At 55.6% G+C, this 18,671-nt stretch overlaps 7 protein-coding genes across 7 annotated transcripts; 1 reads left to right on the top strand and 6 right to left on the bottom strand.

The window, feature by feature from the left end:
* Positions 1–453: 453 nt before the first annotated feature.
* On the bottom strand, positions 454–1,056 carry IUM83_06951 (NAD(P)H:quinone oxidoreductase, type IV; the record flags this gene model as incomplete). Its single annotated transcript, XM_067931198.1, has 1 exon — positions 454–1,056. The coding sequence occupies one exon, from the start codon at positions 1,054–1,056 to the stop codon at positions 454–456; it is 603 nt and encodes a 200-aa protein (XP_067787080.1).
* A 930-nt stretch (positions 1,057–1,986) lies between these two features.
* On the bottom strand, positions 1,987–2,589 carry IUM83_06950 (NAD(P)H:quinone oxidoreductase, type IV; the record flags this gene model as incomplete). The annotated part of the gene is made up of 1 exon (XM_067931197.1): positions 1,987–2,589. One exon carries the CDS (start codon positions 2,587–2,589, stop codon positions 1,987–1,989), a length of 603 nt encoding a protein of 200 aa, XP_067787079.1.
* Positions 2,590–3,809: 1,220 nt separating this feature from the next.
* On the bottom strand, positions 3,810–6,857 carry IUM83_06949 (PPR repeat protein; the record flags this gene model as incomplete). Its single annotated transcript, XM_067931196.1, has 1 exon — positions 3,810–6,857. One exon carries the CDS (start codon positions 6,855–6,857, stop codon positions 3,810–3,812), a length of 3,048 nt encoding a protein of 1,015 aa, XP_067787228.1.
* Positions 6,858–7,258: 401 nt separating this feature from the next.
* On the bottom strand, positions 7,259–10,028 carry IUM83_06948 (WD repeat protein 35; the record flags this gene model as incomplete). The annotated part of the gene is made up of 3 exons (XM_067931195.1): positions 7,259–7,519; positions 7,591–7,689; positions 7,764–10,028. 3 exons carry the CDS (start codon positions 10,026–10,028, stop codon positions 7,259–7,261), a joined length of 2,625 nt encoding a protein of 874 aa, XP_067787309.1.
* A 3,093-nt stretch (positions 10,029–13,121) lies between these two features.
* Positions 13,122–13,978, bottom strand: IUM83_06947 (WD repeat protein 35; the record flags this gene model as incomplete). The annotated part of the gene is made up of 2 exons (XM_067931194.1): positions 13,122–13,134; positions 13,191–13,978. The coding sequence occupies 2 exons, from the start codon at positions 13,976–13,978 to the stop codon at positions 13,122–13,124; spliced, it is 801 nt and encodes a 266-aa protein (XP_067787226.1).
* A 433-nt stretch (positions 13,979–14,411) lies between these two features.
* On the top strand, positions 14,412–16,547 carry IUM83_06946 (uncharacterized protein; the record flags this gene model as incomplete). The annotated part of the gene is made up of 3 exons (XM_067931193.1): positions 14,412–14,514; positions 15,276–15,304; positions 15,408–16,547. The coding sequence occupies 3 exons, from the start codon at positions 14,412–14,414 to the stop codon at positions 16,545–16,547; spliced, it is 1,272 nt and encodes a 423-aa protein (XP_067787227.1).
* Positions 16,548–17,081: 534 nt separating this feature from the next.
* IUM83_06945 (putative acyl-CoA-binding domain-containing protein) lies at positions 17,082–18,542 on the bottom strand (the record flags this gene model as incomplete). Its single annotated transcript, XM_067931192.1, has 8 exons — positions 17,082–17,201; positions 17,272–17,340; positions 17,420–17,518; positions 17,599–17,707; positions 17,787–18,002; positions 18,064–18,158; positions 18,229–18,315; positions 18,384–18,542. 8 exons carry the CDS (start codon positions 18,540–18,542, stop codon positions 17,082–17,084), a joined length of 954 nt encoding a protein of 317 aa, XP_067787224.1.
* Between the last annotated feature and the right edge of the window lie 129 nt (positions 18,543–18,671).

The raw sequence follows: 18,671 nt of genomic DNA, 5'->3' as shown, positions 1-18,671 counted from the left end.
AATCGTTATTAAATGTTGTGAATGCTCCATTACACGAGAGGGTAGCGAGGGGTGGTTTAGTTAAAACCATTCCTTTCGATATTTATGGGGAGATGGGGCTTTTGGATACGTTTTTGGGTAATTGATTTTTTTACATCAAACCTACCAAAGAATCACTACTCGCACGGAGCTCGCAGCACGTGATGAGTGCGCTAGCCCGTCGAAGCTTATAGCATACCCCTCCTTAAAGCACTGAGAACCAAAAGTTAGGTCACGTGTATAACGCAGAGAACCGATGGGCGATGATTGCGGAGAACACAAGTTGTATTTGGCGTGTTATCAGGTAGCTGGGCTATTTAACGGGTCTGAGCGCTGCAGGATTCTGTCCGCGTATCGTGAGCGAAGCTTCAGTTACTTCTCTCGGTAAAGATCGAATGGCGCAGTGAAGCGGACCGTCGTACGAGCGGTGCTGACCTAAGCTGAAAGCTTCTTGGCAATCTCGGCGAACGACTTGCCCTGCGTCGTTGCAATGGCCTTCTCCAGCTTCGACACCTGACGAGAACCATCACCGCCAGCAATCGCGCCTGCGCCCCACGGGGAGCCGCCGTGCACTTCCTCCACGTTGAACATCTCCGGAGCACGGAAACCAAGCGGCACGAACGTCATGCCCTGGTGAGCCAGGAACGTCACCGCCGTGAACGATGTGGTCTCCTGACCACCGCCGAGCGTGCCCGTGCTGAAGAAGATGCCAGCCGGCTTGCCGACCAGCGCTCCCTTCGCCCACAGACCACCGCACGAGTCAAACAGAGCCTTCACTTGAGCGGGGAACGCGCCGAAACGCGTCGGGAAGCCGAAGAGAATGGCGTCCGCCTCCTTGAGCGTCTCGGCCGAGGCCACGGGGTAGTCCTTCTTGGGCGGCGCGTGCATCTTGGTCAGGATCTCCTCCGACAGGGTCTCGGCGACCTGGTACACCGTGGCGGTCACCCCGGGCACGGACTCCACACCGGCCTTGACGGACTCGGCGAGGGTGGCAATGTGGCCGTAGGTGGAGTAGTAGATGATGGCGACGTTGGTCATGGTGCTTGTCTGGTTTGTGTTGGATGTGCTCGAAACGAGGACAATTGAATAGTGAGCTGGGTCAATGCACTCGATTATCTAGCGGGGCTCGCACGGACTCACATTGTGGACACCACGTTATGAGTGCGCGTTGCTCACATTTCGAGCATCCTGAGGTTTCGCACTTGTGACACGATGCAAGAGGTCCATAGGCCTGATAACGAGTCCGCGGTTAGGGCACTTGATGATTGTGTATCCGAAGGCAAGCTCCGACGTGGCAGCTCGCTTGTGCATCGGCGGCATGACTGCGCCAGCCAACGCTCAGTAGGTCGATTATGAGCCACCACGGTGTATGACGCGTAGGTTAACTACTAGTATGTTCCAACTCGGCATATAAACGACGGAATAACTTGTTTGCGAGGACTGGCGTTTCGTAGTGGAGGCAGGAAAGAGAAAAACGGAGGAATAAACTTTAGACAAGCGTCTTCTCTCTCTAATCTGTTCGTGAAATCGTCGAAAGCGACCTCACCAGTGGCAGCGCGCCAAACTTCAGCTTGCAGGCTAGGCTGCAGTCGCCGCTACTAGTAGTATATCCACGCCAGTGGTAGTACCTGCAGATTCACTGAACAACTTCGTGTAGCTTAGGCCAAAAGGCAGCGCCAGCATTTCATCCTACGGCTCGTTCAGCGATTGAGGAAGGTACGCACTCCAGACATAACTTCGTACTACTAGTACGGGTAGTAGTAAACAACGCGGCAGTACGCAACAAACAGAACCAAGCACAAACGACAATGAAGTACAAGCAGCAAACGCAAACTATATTTTGTGTTCCAGAATGCAAAGCTGCGCGGGTCCCAATTGTGCAGCAACCGCTACGAAGCCTACACATCTCTAGTCCTGGCTGACACTTGTAGACACTAGCTGCGAGTGCGCTTATGATACAATACGTGCTTAGGCAGCCAGCTTCTTGGCGATCTCAGCGAACGACTTGCCCTGCGTGGTGGCCACCGTCAGCTCCAGCTTGGACGGCTGGCGAGAGCCGTCGCCGTTGGCCAGGGTGCCGGCACCCCAGGCCGAGCCGCCGTGGATCTCCTCCATGTTGGCCAGCTCCGGAGCGCGGTAGCCCAGGGGGACGTACGTCATGCCCTGGTGCGCCAGGAACGTCAGAGCCGTGAACGCCGTGGTCTCCTGGCCGCCGCCCTGCGTGCCCGTGCTGAAGAAGATGCCGGCCGGCTTGCCCACCAGGGCACCGGCAGCCCACAGTCCGCCGCACGAGTCGAAGAACGCCTTCATCTGCGACGGCAGCGAGCCGAAGCGGGTGGGGAAGCCGAACAGGATGCCGTCCGCCTCCTTGAGCACGTCCACCGTGGCGATCGGGTAGTCCTTCTTGGGGGCGGCGTGGATGGCCGTCAGCAGCTCCTCAGGCAGCGTCTCCGCCACCTGGTAGATCTCGGCGGTCACGCCGTCCACGGACTCGACGCCCTCCTTGACGGTCTCGGCCATCGTCGAGATGTGGTTGTAGCACGAGTAGTAGACGATCGCGATCTTGGCCATGGTGACTGCGTGGGTGACTGGGTTCTGTCGGAGACTTGCGTCGGAGAGAGAAGATTCAGGAATGAGAGCGGATGCAACTCCGGCCGCGGGCGAAAAGGAGGAGGAGGGAGCCCACGGATCAAAGTGCCGTGCTGAGCGAGCCGCAGCCAGCTGGGAGGGAGGACGTCATCAGCTTGAGGTAAGTGTAGGCCGCGTTATGCTCACGAAGCGGCACGTGCTGTACCAGAACGGCGGCACCCTCTGAAGCGGTGGAGTGGGCCACCTCAAATCAGGATCGCGGCCCACTCTCTGTTCTGCTTGGGTCAACCATGATAGCGCAATCCAGGGATGGGCCGCGTGACGTGGACGTTTCTGGGTCCACCACGCGCTCTGATTGGCTGGATCGCGCTGATTACGACATTAGCCTCTGACGTAGACAACCATGGTTGAAGTGCGACGGCGGAACGCTGCAACACCTGCATCGGCACACCAGTGGCGACCGGCGAGCAGCCCCCTGGCACCGGTGACGAACGGCCTACAGCTTCGGCGGAGGCTTCGGCACGACTCCTCGCTCGATCTATCGCTCAAGGGCCGGTGCTTAATGCCGCCAAACACACCGAGCCGTACGCTGCAGGGCGACGCACAGTGTTTCGGTCTGGCATGCAGCACTAGAGCCCCCATCACCCTAAGCGAGCTGTGCACTGCCCAACGGTCGTCGTGTAGAGACCAGCTGTGGGAGTCTGGGGGCTGAACCTTGAGGCAGCGAACGTCTCGCCCTAGGCACGTTGAACGCGTTTGGTGCGAAGAAAACTAACGTTACATCGGTGCTCACCTCTTGTTGCACTATGGGCGGCAGATGTGGAGGGTACAGTGGTGGTCATCCCGCGCAGAACTTGGAGCACCAATCTCTGTTACGCTTGCTTACCTACGAAGCCCTCGAGAAGTAGCTCACTACCAAACCATTGTGGACACCAATGCGAGCACAAACAGAATTCAAGATAAAACTCTTTGAGATACTATATTACCGCAGTGACCCAGCAAGAAGGCCAATACGCACAACTGTCGTAACAGCAGCACGATCTCAACTTGGAGCACACACACTTAAGCCGCCAGCTTCTTGGCCACCTCGGCAAACGACTTGCTCTGTGTGGTGCTCCAAGTGGACGACCCATTGGACCTGCTTGCAAATTCATTTTCATTCCAAAACAACGTTGTGCCTCTATCTACATGTATTAACGCGTCTAATGGTTACCCCGTGCATCCTGGAGCTCATCAAGGACACTCACGATATAGACAAAATCGTCTCGGTCGATCACCTTCGAGAGAAACTCTGTGACCTGGGTAACGGAGAAATGCGAGAACGCACGTGTCAGCAACCTCTTCATGGCCTCTATCTCCTCCTGTGTAGAAACTTCGAACGTGTCTCGCTGCTGCCACTTGGACAGTTCCACGACGTATTTGATGAGGAAGGCCAAGCAACCGGCCTCCATCGCCACGGCCTCACTTTCACACAGCAACGCAGCCATGTCCACTATAACTCCATTCCCACTCCTCGGGCGAGATTTATCGGTGTCTAACGACGACGCCTCGCACGTGTAGCTGTTGGTAAGGAAGAACAATACATGCTCATCCTTAAGGGAGCACTTGTCTTCAAGCATTTCACGCAAAAGCTGCACTGCGTGGTAGCCGTCGTTCGCCGCGCAGTACGCAGCTAAAGCGTCTTCTGACAGGTCGCTTGGAAGGAATTTCACGATGTCGACGAGAAGCTTGCGCACACGTTGCCCATCTGGATAATTGCCCAATGCTGTGAACAGCGTGTGCAATAACCGTGGCGTGAGCTGCACAATATCCGGGTCATCTGGATCATCTCCGTTTGCAGATGACAACGCATCTTCGACAAACGCGAGGGCGCGGGCTACGTGATCCGGCTCTTGACTAAGCAGCAGATAGTACTGCAGACATATTGTGTCGGGTCCCATTCCCTGGCCCTCCATGATGTTTAAGGCGGTTCGCCCAAGTTCCGCAGCGTATTCCTTCGTGTTCTCAACGGTCATTCTGCCTGCGTTCAATCCCCCAGCATGATTTCGCTGCAGAAAGCTGTCAATGGTGTTCAGGTAGGTAACGTCCTCGCAGTCCACGCTGAGGTTGCTTAAATGTTGCATCAGCGCGCGGAACACAAATCGAGTCGTCTTCACGTTGGCTTCTTCCATCTTACACCACCAGTTGTGAAAGCTGTCTTGATCCTCTCGGTTCGCGTACAGACGCAGCATCAGTGCGTACGTCATCGAATTGGGCAACATTTTCATCTCTTGCATCCCATCGACTACAATTTGCTCAGCTAAATTGCTGTCGTTTTCATCCACAGCACGCTTGAGTATCGCATTTTGAACTCGCGGGTTCAAGCGACTCTTTGTTTTTGTTCGATGTAATGATGAAATCGGTTTGAACGAATACCACAAAGTTTCTGCAGGAACATTGGTGAGCATCGCAGCAAGACGCTCGCCAGTCACCATAGAGATCGGAACACGCTGCTCGATGATAGTGTCATATAGCATTGCTCCTCGCTGTGGTTGCTCGCCTTCCACGCACGCCAGAACTGCAGCATCCCACAGCATGGGAAAATTCTCGAGTACTCGCTTCTCCTGCATCTCGGGCGTCTGCTGCTGAAAAAGGTGATCGAACAGCATCAGCGCGTGTCGCCACTGGTCCTGACGGATGTAAGCGAATAGCGCTTCACCATACACATGTAGATTTGGCTCCATACCCTTCACTTTCATGGTTGTAAACACGCGCAGCATTTCTTCAGAGCGATGCATACGTCCATAGGCAACCGCTAACAGCGACTGAATCCGTACGTCAGACTCCACTGGAAGACCTTGAAACAAAGCATCCTTGTCGTGCACGGTGGCATATCGTCTTAATACCTCATCCCACTTGTTTGCACGACTGGGTACCAGCAAATACGCGTGCACAACGTCCAGCGTAGGCTCACAGCTACCATGCTGGAGTTGACGAAAGTACGCCTCGGATTGTTCGACATTGGTTCCAGAAGAACACATCAGCGCTGCAAACGACGTAGCATCGGGCGTCACACAACTCTTCTGCATATCCGCATAAATGAGCTTGGCATCGTTCAGCAGCGAAACTTGCCCAACGTGTCGCAGTCCGGCATTATACACCGCCAACGGGATCTCGATATCGTGGGCATGCATCTCCTTCAGCAAACGGTGGATATGTTCCAAGTGACGGTTCGATGGCAGCGTCTTCGGTGGCGGCGCGTTGATATCCACAAACTGCTGCAGCAGCACGCGCGCCTTATGCCACTGACGCTTCACAGCGCACAAATGAATCAGCCGCGTGTACAATTCCTTCGAGACGGGAAAGCGTCTCGCCAGCAGCTCGTCGCGGAAGAAGAGCGCCTGCGGCAACGACTGCGCGTCCATCGCCGCGTGGAAAAGGTCGGCAACGATTTCCTGTTTCTCCTCCTCCGCTAGCTCCTCATCGTAGGCGCGCAGGAACGCGTCCAGCAGCACGCGCGTAGCTGTCGCTTCGTTGCTGTCAATGCACAGGCGGATGGACGCCACGTGCAGCTCGGGCGACGCCTCGAGTCCGTAGATGCGCATCTCCTCCACCAAATGCTTGGACCGCATCCACTTCTTGTCCTTATGACACGCCGCGATGGCGTTCTCGTAGACGCTCAGCGACGGCTGCATGATCTCCACCGCTTGGTGCATGAACTCGATGATCTCCAGCGCCGTGCGCCACTGGCCCAGCCGAGCGCACGCTGCGGCCGAGTACTCGAGCGTGATGGGCGAGGGCGACACGCCCGCGTCGCGCAGATACGAGTACACCTGCATCACGAAGGCTGGGTCCTCCATGGCGTCGGCCACCATCACCATCACGGTGGCGTCCTGGCCGGGCATGGCCGGGTCCACGTGCCGCTGCATCCAGCCGGCCACGATGTCCCTGGCGCGCTCCACGGTCGCGCCCGACGTCGCGGGCTCCGCCAGGAAGCTCTTGAGCTCTTCGTACTCGTCTTGGGGCACGGGTGGGCGGCTGGACGTCACGTGGGAGACGCTGCGGAGCTGCAGCGAGCGGCCGAAGCTCGGAGCGAGTGGACGGTGCCGAGCCAAGGTGGCGGAGACGCTCCTGAAGCTCCTACTGGACGGGAGACAACCGGAAGCGGCACACTTGGATGTGGAGGAGACGGCCGACGTGGTGGACGAGCAGGCCGCACGCGCAGACAGCGCCAGCAGCCGTCGCGGCACGCGCTGGCCGCGGGACAGCATGGTCGGCGCGGCACCTCCAGAACCGACGGCGACAAATCAAGGTGTTAAAAAGCGTTGGTTACGCTGGTAGCATAACCGATATGAAGTATGAGGGCCACCTGTTTGTATCCATTTCGGTGGTCGACAGAAAGTTGAAGCGCCCAAATCGGTAGAAAATGGGTACCATCCAGAATTCAGAATTTCCAAATGTCATTTTTTATCGAACAGAGTTTCTATCGGAGTGCGCGAAAAAAAATACCATTCAGAAATTTGACTTTTCGGGGCAGACCTTTTCCAGAGCCCATATCAGTTCTGACATTCCATATCAAGTTTGCCATCCCGGGAACTTTCCTCGTTTTTCATTGGCTCTACGCGCTTCAAGCTGGCCGAGAAGGGATGGATGAATTGATTTCCTAGGTTTGCTAACTGGGCGCGGAGGGAGGCGAGGTGGTCTCCTCCTTCTGGCTCGGCGTCTTGGACGGTGGCAGGGCGGCGCCCGCTGAGCTGGACGCTTTTGTTGCAGCGCTGCTGTCGGCGTCCACGAAGATGCGCGCCTTGTCGAGCTCTTGCATCAAGCGCGTGTACAGCTCGTCGGCGTTGAACGCGAGAGCCTTTGCGGCTTGGCGCTTTTTGTACGATATTGCCATTCGCAGCATGAACGCGTTCTCCTCGTCGTACTCCAGCTGCAAAAAAAAAGCATCAGCAGCAGTTTAGAATAAGAATTGCACAGTAATTGCAACACTACGCTGAGCACCTCGATCGTAGGGACCGTGCCGCCCCAGTCCTTTTTGTCCTTCTCCTTCCAGACAACTTTGGCCACGCGAATGCCTCCTTCATAGTGGTGCGTCTCGTTCTAGTTTGCAGCCACGCATGAACGTCAGCCCTCGTCAACACCATACCTTTTTCGTCTATGGCAATGATACTTACGTCGAGAATCTTGCTCCGCAAGTAGTTGGTGAGATTTTTGAGCTGTATAGGTGCTTTCCGTTCAACTTTGATCGACACGACGCCCTGCGACTTGAAGCTGAGATATCGCAGCAAGTACAGCATGCCACCGCCAACAATTACCCAGGCGAGAAGGCTGAAAAAGAACCACAGCCCTGGGTTGTTGTAGATCATGACTTCCACAAAGCTTTTTATCCAGTCGGTGTCGGTCACAGTCCAGTCCCCGGTGACTCGGTCCAGGATGTTGAACGCCAGCAGACCACTCAGCATCATTTTCATAATCAGTAACGTCGACGCTGACCGCTCATTCACCTCGTGAAGCTCACACAGGGTTCGCGTGTGCATACGGATCGCCTCGTTCTGCTGGAAATCCTTTTCGCTCGAGACGATATTTGCCATCTCGTTCAACACCGCCAGCTCATGGCGAGCTCCGCCCATGTTCTTGTGCAGATCTTTTACTCGCCGCTTGAGCTGGTTGCTTAGGATTCCAAGTTGCAGGCGCTCATAAAGACTCCGCCCTGCCTGCTCTGGTGGCTCCGCTGGTACGATAGCCTCGTCCAGCGATTCCTTCAAGTAGCTTAGCGTTTCTTCCATCATAATGACCTCCTTGGATAGCACCGCAAGCCTATTCCGAATTTCTCGCAAACGATTTGGATCTTTCTCGGCAGTTTCGACAAGCTTACGCACCTGTGCCATGTCATCGACGATGATGAACATTCTCGCAAAGAAGTTTTGTGTGAAAAGATTCATGGATTCGTACTGGAGATAGCTGCAGAGAAGCGGTTCGTGGTGTCTGCTGTTAGGACCGGCAATTAGCAAGCCGTACGCTCCAAAGACAAGTGTATCGTGCTCGCTGATGTCAAAAGCAGCTCGCGTATCACCGATAACCTGCTTCAACTCATTTTCGTACTCTCCTTTATCCATGTACTCCTCCGCTGTCAAATGTGGTGTGATTTCGTTTGCGATGATGAGGTTAATCTTGTTGCGACTAGCTGCTTGGTTCGAGAATATGAGCCCCAATAGCGCGCGTTGGTAAGCTGAGAGAACGCTGTCGACAATCTTGGAAGAGTCCATGTGTACATCCACCAGCAGTCTAGAAAGATGATCAAGCGAAATATTGTCTTTGATACGATCCATGATAGCTTCGACTTGCATTCCGTACAAGCAAGATCCTGCAGCTGTAAGTGAACAACCAAAGGTTTCCACCTGCACAACTCCAGGGGGCTCGGGAAAGTGGATGTCTGCCTCGAAGTTCACGTGGTTCGTCATCGTGTAATCCAAAATGTTGATAGAAGTGAGTCCAGGGTCAACTGAGATTTGGGTGCCACTTGCATTGTCATCGACGATTGCGGTGAAAAAGCCACCCTGCACGCGCTCGGTAGATCCTAGGTTGCAATTCAATTGTACGACCTGGTTGGAGCCGAAAGGAATGTACTCGGCGACAATAAGTGACACCGAATTAAGCGTGATGATTTCGTCAAGCTGATCTCGGATGCTGGAGTCACTTACTCCACATTCGTGTGCACGATGTGCATTGCTAAGCGTCGGTCGCCCACCAAACCGTAGGCATTGCGGAATATATGCACTGGAGACGTATGATACATCCTCTGTTTCGGTCACAGACGAGAGTCGTCGATATCCGCTTTCATCATCTACCAACCAATATTCCTCTCCATCCCATTCCACACGCAATAAGTGCAGGGTTCCTGGTGCATACGCCATATCGTTAACTGCTAATTTGTCTGTCTTGCTGATTTTCGCCACAATCTCGAGACCCTTTTCGGAAATCTGAAAGCAGGTCACTGGCTGGTAGCTTTTGGACGACAGCTTTAGTCCATTCACCAGATCCTCCTCGCGTAAGAAGTCTAGATCGGACTTCCCTTCCTGCGAAATATTGAAGTACTTGCGCTTATTTTCAACCAGCTCAGACGATGGTGCGTAGTCGTAGTCAAGAGCCTTCGACACGATCGCTTCATACAACAGTACCAGCAGCGCAGGTCTGCGGATCCACTCTTCCTTGTCGGAAGCCCGGATAGCGGGCTTTGAATACAGCGAGACCAAGTACAGTAATCGGTTTTGGTTTTCTGTCAGTCCTGTGTCTTCCTCAACCTCCTCGTCGCTCTCATCATCTTCCTCCTCCTCTTCACCCTCCTCCTCTTCTTCAGCATCATCCTCCGCTTCAGCTTCATCCTTCTCTTTTTCACCTTTCTTGTCAACACTCTTCTCAGTAGATGCTGGCTTCTGCAATGGCAACGGCGACCAGGTCAGTTGTCATCTTCAAGAGCGAACACCGCACACCGTACTTGCCTTCATAGTCGATTCGTCCTCCTAGCTGCTTCAAAATGGAGATGACTCGACGGGTCGTTTCAGACAACTAACCAACGGCCAAACTTTGTTCGGCGCGTACGAATAGTACTGCAAAGTGGGTGAACATGAATTCAATCGCTGTACTTGCCTACTCAACAGTACTTGGATCCTCCCAGCGAGCCAACATGCTCGCTGAAGGGAGCAGAGTACTTAGTAGATACTAACTACGAGAATGAGTACGGTGAGTGGCACAGGGGGCAGTTCTTCTGGTCCCGAACCTCGGTTTCGATGCACACGTGACGGCAGGCCTTGCACGTCTTCGTGCTCTGAGATTGGATTGACATTCCCGTCATCATGCACGTGGGGAACGGACGACTGCAATTGCCGCAGCGTGCATCCCATTCTTTGATTTGGATGCGGCAGTTGGGGCACTCCTGAGGACGCATGGTGGGGTCTTGGTGCTCGGTGCGCGTGGTCGTGAAAATCTTGAGGGCTAGCTCGCTCATCGCCTGCAGCTCTTTCTCGTCGAGACCGGGAAGTGTCTCGAGCTTGACGAAAGCCTTGGAGCATTGCTCGTAGTGCTTGGTGTAAAATGCGGTGAGCGCGATGAGTGAGTAGATCTCGCGCTCTTCGAGAATATCCTCGTACGCCGATAACTTGAGGCAGGTACGCAAGGCTCGTTCGATGCGGCCTGTGTATAGCTGGCGATGAGCGAGAAGGTACAGATGATAGGCTTCAGCGCCTCGCCAAGGATTGTCCAAAGATCGATCCTCACCCGTCGCCGCATCATGCTGCACAAGACTTTCGAGCGTCTGCGCAGTCACTTGAGCTGCCGTCGTGCCTTTCATCGAGGTCAAATTGGATACGTCAAGCATCTTCTTCCGCATCCGCTCCACTTCAAAGGCAGCTAGTACGTGCAGCTTCTTGGCACGCAGGGGATTCTTTCCCACCTCTTTGGCGAGCTTTGCCAGCAACTTCGCTGCCTCGGTACTTTTGTTTGCCCGGCGGTATAGCTCAATGGCCTGCAAAATCTTCCCGTTCATCATGAGGTGATTTGCGTACTTGGTCAACACATTTTCAATCTGAGGGAAATTATACTGTTCGGCGAGGCCAACAGCTCGTTCCCACTCGTTCAGAAGAACGCAAGAATCGATAGCAGACTTCACGTCGCCCATTCGCACGTATGTCTCCACAGCAGACTGGCAAAGACCCGCTCGCGTGAACTTGATAGCCATTTCCTTCAGCAGAGGAGAACTTTCAGGGATGTCATTCACGAGGGCTTCTAGCTGATTGAAGTCTCCCAGTGCGTAGTAACATTGCACCAATGCATTGGTGTTCTTAGCCTGGGCGTAGTACTTGATTGCTTTCTCCCATTTGTGGCGGTCCAAAAAGTATTCGCCGATCATATTCCACGCAAGGGTGAGCAAGTCGTCATTTCCTCCACCCGACTGGACAAGCTGCACAACGCGGAACCAGTCTCCTAGCCTTTGACGCAGGTCAATGGCCAAATCCTTGCGATCAATTTTGCGGTACAACGCCTCTGCTTCATCGAAGTTTTGAAAGTAAGCAGCGACTTCGGCTTTCTGTTTGACACGATCGTTCAACAACTGCAAGCGCTTGACGTACTGAATGCCGCTATAGTCTCCACACTTGACGAAACCTCGCTCAGCCATCCCGAAATCCAACTGGTCCAGTGCAGCTTCTGCTAGGAGGGACCAAAGTCGCGGATGCGGGTGGTCTTGGATGTATTCACACGCTTCGGCGAGCCCCACGTTGTCTAGCAGCGCCTTGGCATCACGCAATGATCGAGTTTGAAACTCGATCACCATGTTCTTGTCGGGTTGCTCTGGATTCGCAAGAATTTCGTCCAGTAGTGCAGCCTTCACTTGGAGATCCTTGTAGTAACAGAGATACCCAGACGATGACACCGGTTCCTCAGGCTCCAAGCCGCGGTACACATACATCCGGGCCTTTTCCATCATCACGAACAGCTCCGGGTTGTCTTCAGCCCACACTACATCCCATGCGTCCTTCTTCTCAAAGTTTAGCATCTTCCCCTGCGTAGTGTTTAGACTTCCTGCAGCCGCAACTTCCATGACAGTGAGCATCCCGTTGATATCAATGACGCTTAGCAAGGTCGAATTGCAGTTGAGCGCTAGAAATTGCGGTCGGCAGTTGACGATATACTTCATCTCCAACGAAATGTGGGGTAGCGTGAAGCAGTGGATCAACCCGCTGGATCGAGCTGCGAAAATCCAACTCTCCGAGGAGCATATCGCGCAGATTGGATCCTCTAGTTGACGAGCAACGTAACGGAAGTGTTCGACATCGTTGCCCTGCGTCTCATCGATGTAAAAGGCTTTCTCACGACCACCTCCTCGCTGCAATAGCTGCGAAATCGTGCTGACATCCATCGCATCTTGATTTTGCGATCCATTGCCCGAAACTAAACCGGTCAGCTTGGCGCTGGAATTCTTGTACTGCCAGACGTAGATCGCATCAGTCGACGCTGCCACGATGTGCCGCGAGGTCATGGCAACGAAAAGCGGCTCGAAGTCGATGATCTTGGACTCGATAGGAGAGCCGATCGTGTCACAAAGGATCAGCTGGTACTGGATCTCCTTGAACACACCCTGTTCATCATCCACGAGCTGCCCGTTGACCTCGCCTGTGCCCATATCTTCGTTGTAAATTTTGGTCACTAGCACGCAGTTATCCCCCGCAGCTTTGATCGATAGCAGCCCACGAATGTACTTCGTGCATCGTTCATCGGACTTGGTATCCCAAAAAACAACGCAGTTTTCGATTTGGTCTGCCCGGTTGTACGTGTAGACGAGCGTGTTCGCGTAGAATCCCCACTTGTACGCTGGGCGAATGTTGGCGAAGTAGATATGCGAGTCCACGGCCAGGCAAATACGGAGACCCGTTCCTTCCCATGCCAGTGCTTCGATGCGGCTCCCTGGGACGCGAAGTGAACGCAAATGACGCCCAAACGGGTCGTAGAACTGGACGACATTGAATTCTTTAGGCGCGTCACTCTTCGACGCTGAATTGTCGAGCTGTGTGCCCGCCAGAGCGATGACACTGCCATCGTTGTTCCACCTTACCTGGGTCAATTCCATCCCAGTGTCGATAAGCACTGCGTTCTCATCAAACCTGCCCCGAGTAATCTGCACTTTGCCATCGCGGAACGCAATGGCCAATGTGGGCGCCTCCTGGCTGATGTGACCCTCGATGCCATCATACCAGTGCACACCAATGATCTTGTAGTCGTTGCCGCCACCGCGCGACTCCACAGCATACAACGTCAAGTTGCTCACTTTGTTGCCCATGGCATCGTGCACCGCCACCTCGCCGTCCTTGGTCACGAACAGCAGCGACTTGCCGTCGGGCGACCACTCGACGAAGGCTAGCTGCGTCTTCATCTCCTTGCCCCAAAGGCGGTTGCCATCGACCGAGCCCACGATGACGGCGCCGTCCTCGTAGGCGATGCAGATCTTCTGGCCGTCGGTGGTCCACTTCATATCGCGCACCACGCTCTTGTTGCGGTTGTTGATCATCTCTTCGTACCACATGCCGCGGTGCAACACCCACACAATGATGAGCCCGTTCTCGTCGCTCGTGGTGAGCTTCTTGAAGTTGGCGTTCCACGTGGCGCACACCACGGCGCCGTTGTGGCCCTCGAGCGACTGGTTCATGGTGAGGTTGCTGGCGGCCGCGATGCCGCGCGGGCCTTTGCCGTCCGTCTGCGCGGCCGACTCGAGCCGCAGCACCTTGAGCAGGCCTTGCTGGCCGCCGCACGCGATCCAGCCCTGCTCCGAGTTCCACGACGCGCACCGCAGCTTGACATTGTTGGGGATGGCGATCTTCTTGCTCAGGAAGATGAACATGGCCTCGATCTACGCTGTTGGGTGTCTGCCCTACTGCTGCTGTTGCTTGGAGAGACCCCAATGCGTCGTGAAGCGGCGCGGCCCCTCGACCATTTCAAGGCCTCCGAAAGATTTTTTTCACTCGGTCTATGATCGACACCAACGACAACTCGCCCGCGGACATGCTGCAGCTTCAACTACGTGATTTAGTTCTCGTGCCATGTGTGTGCACGTGGAGTTGCAGCGTTTGGTACTTCCCTAGGCATCTTGGTCACGGCAGGTGATCGACTCGTGGTCAGAATGACGATCACCCCATCTTACAGCATAAAAAGGCAACTATGCGGGATGAGGGGTGGTGCAATTGACGACACTGAGACCAGCGCCTGCGGATACATGTACCGAAGGCAGCGCATGCGAAGTCCGTGTTGACTCCCGTGTTTACGGGCCTCTGCGGATGGCGCCGCCGTCGCAGCGTCTCGAGGAGGATTTCGCTGCAGCCTCTGCAGTGCCGAGCAGGCTGTTCAGCGCCAGTTATTTCGCCAGCGAGCTGGAGAAGCGTACGCCCAGCTGGCGCGGAAGGGCGCTGTACAGCCCAGCAGCAGATCCGGCACACATGCTTGAACGCCAGCCAGGTTCCGTTTGCCGGACGGCGATTTGAATCAGGATGTACCGCGGGGGTCCCCTTGGGCTGTCGAGGCCGCGCCGGACTCAGGTCGCGTTGGTACCGGCGTCACGCTTGACGAGGCGTTGGATATTCTCAGGGGCGGATCATCGGGATGATTTCATCACCGTGCCTGCAGCCCGAAAGTTCGGGGCTCGAACGGCGCGCTGCGCTTCGCATACAGCGCCAAATTTTATCCACCATTCCCGATCATCACTCGGTGATCATGACGCCCCGCGAGAGCCTGCGAGAGCCATGACCTCGCAGCAAACTAATTCCAGCTGGTACTTCAAGCCGGGCCATAAGCTCAGCAGACGCCTGATCTTTACTTTCACCAGTACAGGTGCAACCAGCTTTTGAACACCTCAACAAACAATACCTTCCAAATATAGTAGGGCATACAATCAGTTTGGATACACTAGCGCAGATAAAACACAGAGCTACAATACCGCATATCCTGTACCCAACCGATAACCTCTTTAAACCATACCTGCAGTTTTGTTAAAAAAAACCATAGTAGTATCTGTACGGATGTTCGTTCCTCGACCACCCGCAGCCAGCGTTGTGGGCAGTATTGCGGAGTTTTCCTCGTCAAGAACGAGAAGGAGAAGGAGCCGAGAGCGATAGGCCCCCCTCCACCCACCCCACGCGGATCAGCCGTGCTCGCAGTACCAGCACTCCTCAACGTACGTTAACTGGCCTCCCCTCCCCGCCAGGTTATTCTCCGCCCCGGCCCGCACCGTCGCATCCCTTCCTTACACGTGTTGATTGTGCCGTCCGTATAAATAGCGAGCGCGTGAGCACCCAGCTCAGCCCTCCGACAGACAGATCCCGATTCGTGCGACCATGGCCAAGCCCCGACAAGCGTCCGCCAAGATCCTGCGCTCGGGCGTGAACGCCATGCGCACCGTGTCCAGCCACGCGGCCGAGAAGGCCTCGGGCCTCTCCGCGCACGCGGCGCTGCGCCCCGCCGTCACGGGCCTGCTCATGCTGGCGCTGCTGGCGCTGGCCGTCACGAGCCTCGGCCGCTTCCAGCTCTGGATGACGGGCGCCGGCCTCTTCATGGTCGCGCTCAGCGTCGCCAGCGCCGTGCAGGAGTTCAAGCTGCCCCAGACGGCGCAGTCGTACCAGGACTTCCTGGACAAGGAGATGGACAAGTGCGGCGCCGAGATGGCCACGCTTCCCCACGTGGCCCCCGCCCAGCAGCAGCAGGAGCAGCAGCAGCAGACGCCCGAGGACGACGTGTCCGCCATGGCGCTCAACATCGCGTCGCCCGCCATCGTCAGCGTGTCGGCGCCCTTCCCGTCCTCGCTGCAGGAGAAGCCCAGCCGACGAGAGAGCGAGGACAGCATTGGAGCCCTCGAGTCGGCCATCAACGCGACGGGCGTCGAGACCCCCGCGCGTCGCAACAGCTCCGCCGAAGTCAGCAACAAGCTGGACGTGCTCCACTGCGGTACGGTCATTGACATCCAGGGCTCGCACGGATTCATCATCCCGCACGACTTGTGCATGGACGCCAGGTCGGCCAGCAAGGTCACGCGCAGCGGCGCTGTGGCCGGCCCCAACCCGTTGACGAAGCCGCACAAGATGCCCCTGGTCATCCCTTTCAACCTCAATGAAGAGCAGGCAGAAGTGCGTCAGGAGATCGCCGTAGGGAAGACCGTCGAGTTCGCGTACTCGGACAGCAGCGATTCGCCCGCGACGGTGTGTGCACAGAACGTCACCCCAGTGCTCACGGACGACGGCATCGCGAAGAGCCGATCCGCACTACAGTCGTGCAAGCAGGCGCGCGAGGTGTCGTTCGCACGAGCTATGGAGGAGCTGACGATGATCTCGCCACGCAACGTGCCGGTGAAGCACCACGTGGATCTGATCAAGTACGCCGAGAAGCTCGACGACCACGACGCCCCCTTCGACCAGTTTATTTAGGAAGGCGAGCGGCGCCGTAGGGAGACAACAGCATAGGATGGCCGACGAGTTACGACTTGTTTGCATGTGAATACCACCACCAAGTGAACCCAGCCAGGACTGGATTGAGACAAACTCATTACCTCTTCATTGCCTCCATTTTCATGCGTAGGACAGACATCAACGGAGCAGTTTACTCAGCTTACGCCACCTCTTGCTCCACTACGCTGCGCCCTGCGTAGACCACGCAGGGCGCTGTAATCCCGATGATTGTGGTCATCTCAAACTCCGCTCCTGTCGGAAAAATACGGAACAGCATTTGAGGACTCATCAGCGCGAAAGAGCACTCAACTCCCCGACAAGACTCAGGCGCCACGCAGCACCGCACTTGGGACGCTGACCAGAGAGGTGAAATACAAGAAATACCGACGACACTCCAACCGCAAAAAATCCGCTTCAACACCCCGTTCCTTCCATCTTAACCCATTGACATGATGACACCTACCTGTTTTCTACGGTTGCCTTAGCAACCGTGTGGCTTGCAGCGTCTCCATCCTACTGAGGGTCGCTGGTTGAACCATCCGCCATGATCGACTGAAGTGCTTTGCTGGAGGCAGTCATGAGCGGTGTGTCACCGTCGAGGTCTTCGATATCCACCAGCGCACCGTGCTTGACCTGAAGCGAAAACCACGTGAGTAGGCCTTCTAAGAACGAGATGGCGGTACTGTCAACTAAACAATCTTACCAGCAGTTGGGCCATGTCCTCGTGCTCGCAACTCGCCGCGTAGTGCAACGGGGTCATGCCGTCAGCATCCTGCTCACCCAATGCAAGAACCAAGCTCTCCTGTCAGACACTGCTTCCGCATTCATGCTTACTCTTCATCGTTGCATACCTGAACGTTCGGGGACGCCTTACGTCGCAGCAGTTCCTCCACCACTGTGGTCTGGTCACGGTCAACAGCCCAGTGCAGCATTGTTCGGCCTTCGGGGTCCTGGACCCACGGCATTAGCACACGTTAGTCTCCGCTACTTTTGACCGTGTAATGGGCGGATTGGTTGCGGTATTACTCACCTGCGCATTGATGTCTTCGCCCTGGTCCAACGCAGCCACGAGCTTGTCGACATCCCCCGTGCTCGCGTAGTGAAAAACGTCATCTTTCACCTTCCACTCCTCCGTCGACCTAGCAAGTTTCCAGCAACCGACATTTAGAGCCAAATACCCCTAGAACGTTATTACCAATGCAAAACATCAGCACTTACATGTCCACCTTCGGCATACTAACTGCTCCAGCCATCGACACTGAATTGTCCAGCGACACGGCCTCACTCTTAGCCGTCGACGACGACGAGTTCGACGACGAGCGCCATCGCTTGGGACCACGCACGTCGAACTCCTCAAACAGGTCCTGCACCCACTCCACGTACTGCTGCTTGGCCATGTCCTGGCTCAAGTCGCCCAGCGCCTTCCAGCTCTCCCTGCGTTAAACAGTTAGCACCGCTCTACGCGCCAACCCATTGCAACACTTCACCCACGCACCACTTGGCAGATCCGACCATGTCCACTGCCGAGGGCTTGTCCACACTGCAAGAGCCGAAGTGCGCCTGCTTGTAGAACGCGTAGAGCGTCAATTTCTGAAGCACCAACACACACAAACTCCGTGTCAGTAGTCGCCATCGCCACTATCGCCCTCTCTTGCGCTACCTGCTCGTTCGTCAGCTTGTTGTTGCCCCGAGCTGCGATAAAGTCCACAGCCACTTGGAACTTGGCGTCCAGCTCGCTCATCCCGTGCTACGGCGTGCAACGATCGCTCCAGTCAATGCACCAGCAGCCGATAGGTACCCTCGATTGGCGCTCACCTTGGTCATGTACTCGTCGAGCGAGCTGCTGCCCGCCGAGCTCTCGAGCGCCGCCTTCTTGTAGAAGAAGATGCGGTGCAGCAGCAGCGGCACCACCACGGCGCCCGCCGCCGCGCAGGCCACGCCCAGCCACGTCATCTCCGCCAGCTCGTCCGCCATGGTCCTTCTCAGCGTCAGCGCAGCTTCAGTTCTGACCTTCGAATTAGATACGCAACGGCGATTCGTCGAAATACAGGGCTCGTTTTGACCAATGACAAGATGTTAAACCACTTCAACGTCTTGCTGCCA

The sequence above is a fragment of the Phytophthora cinnamomi genome, assembly GCF_018691715.1.
Source record: "Phytophthora cinnamomi strain GKB4 chromosome Unknown Contig62, whole genome shotgun sequence".
Classification (NCBI taxonomy): Eukaryota; Oomycota; class Peronosporomycetes; order Peronosporales; family Peronosporaceae; genus Phytophthora; species Phytophthora cinnamomi.
The sequence above is the reverse complement of the archived record's forward strand: the minus strand, read 5'-3'. Positions and strand labels throughout refer to the sequence as shown.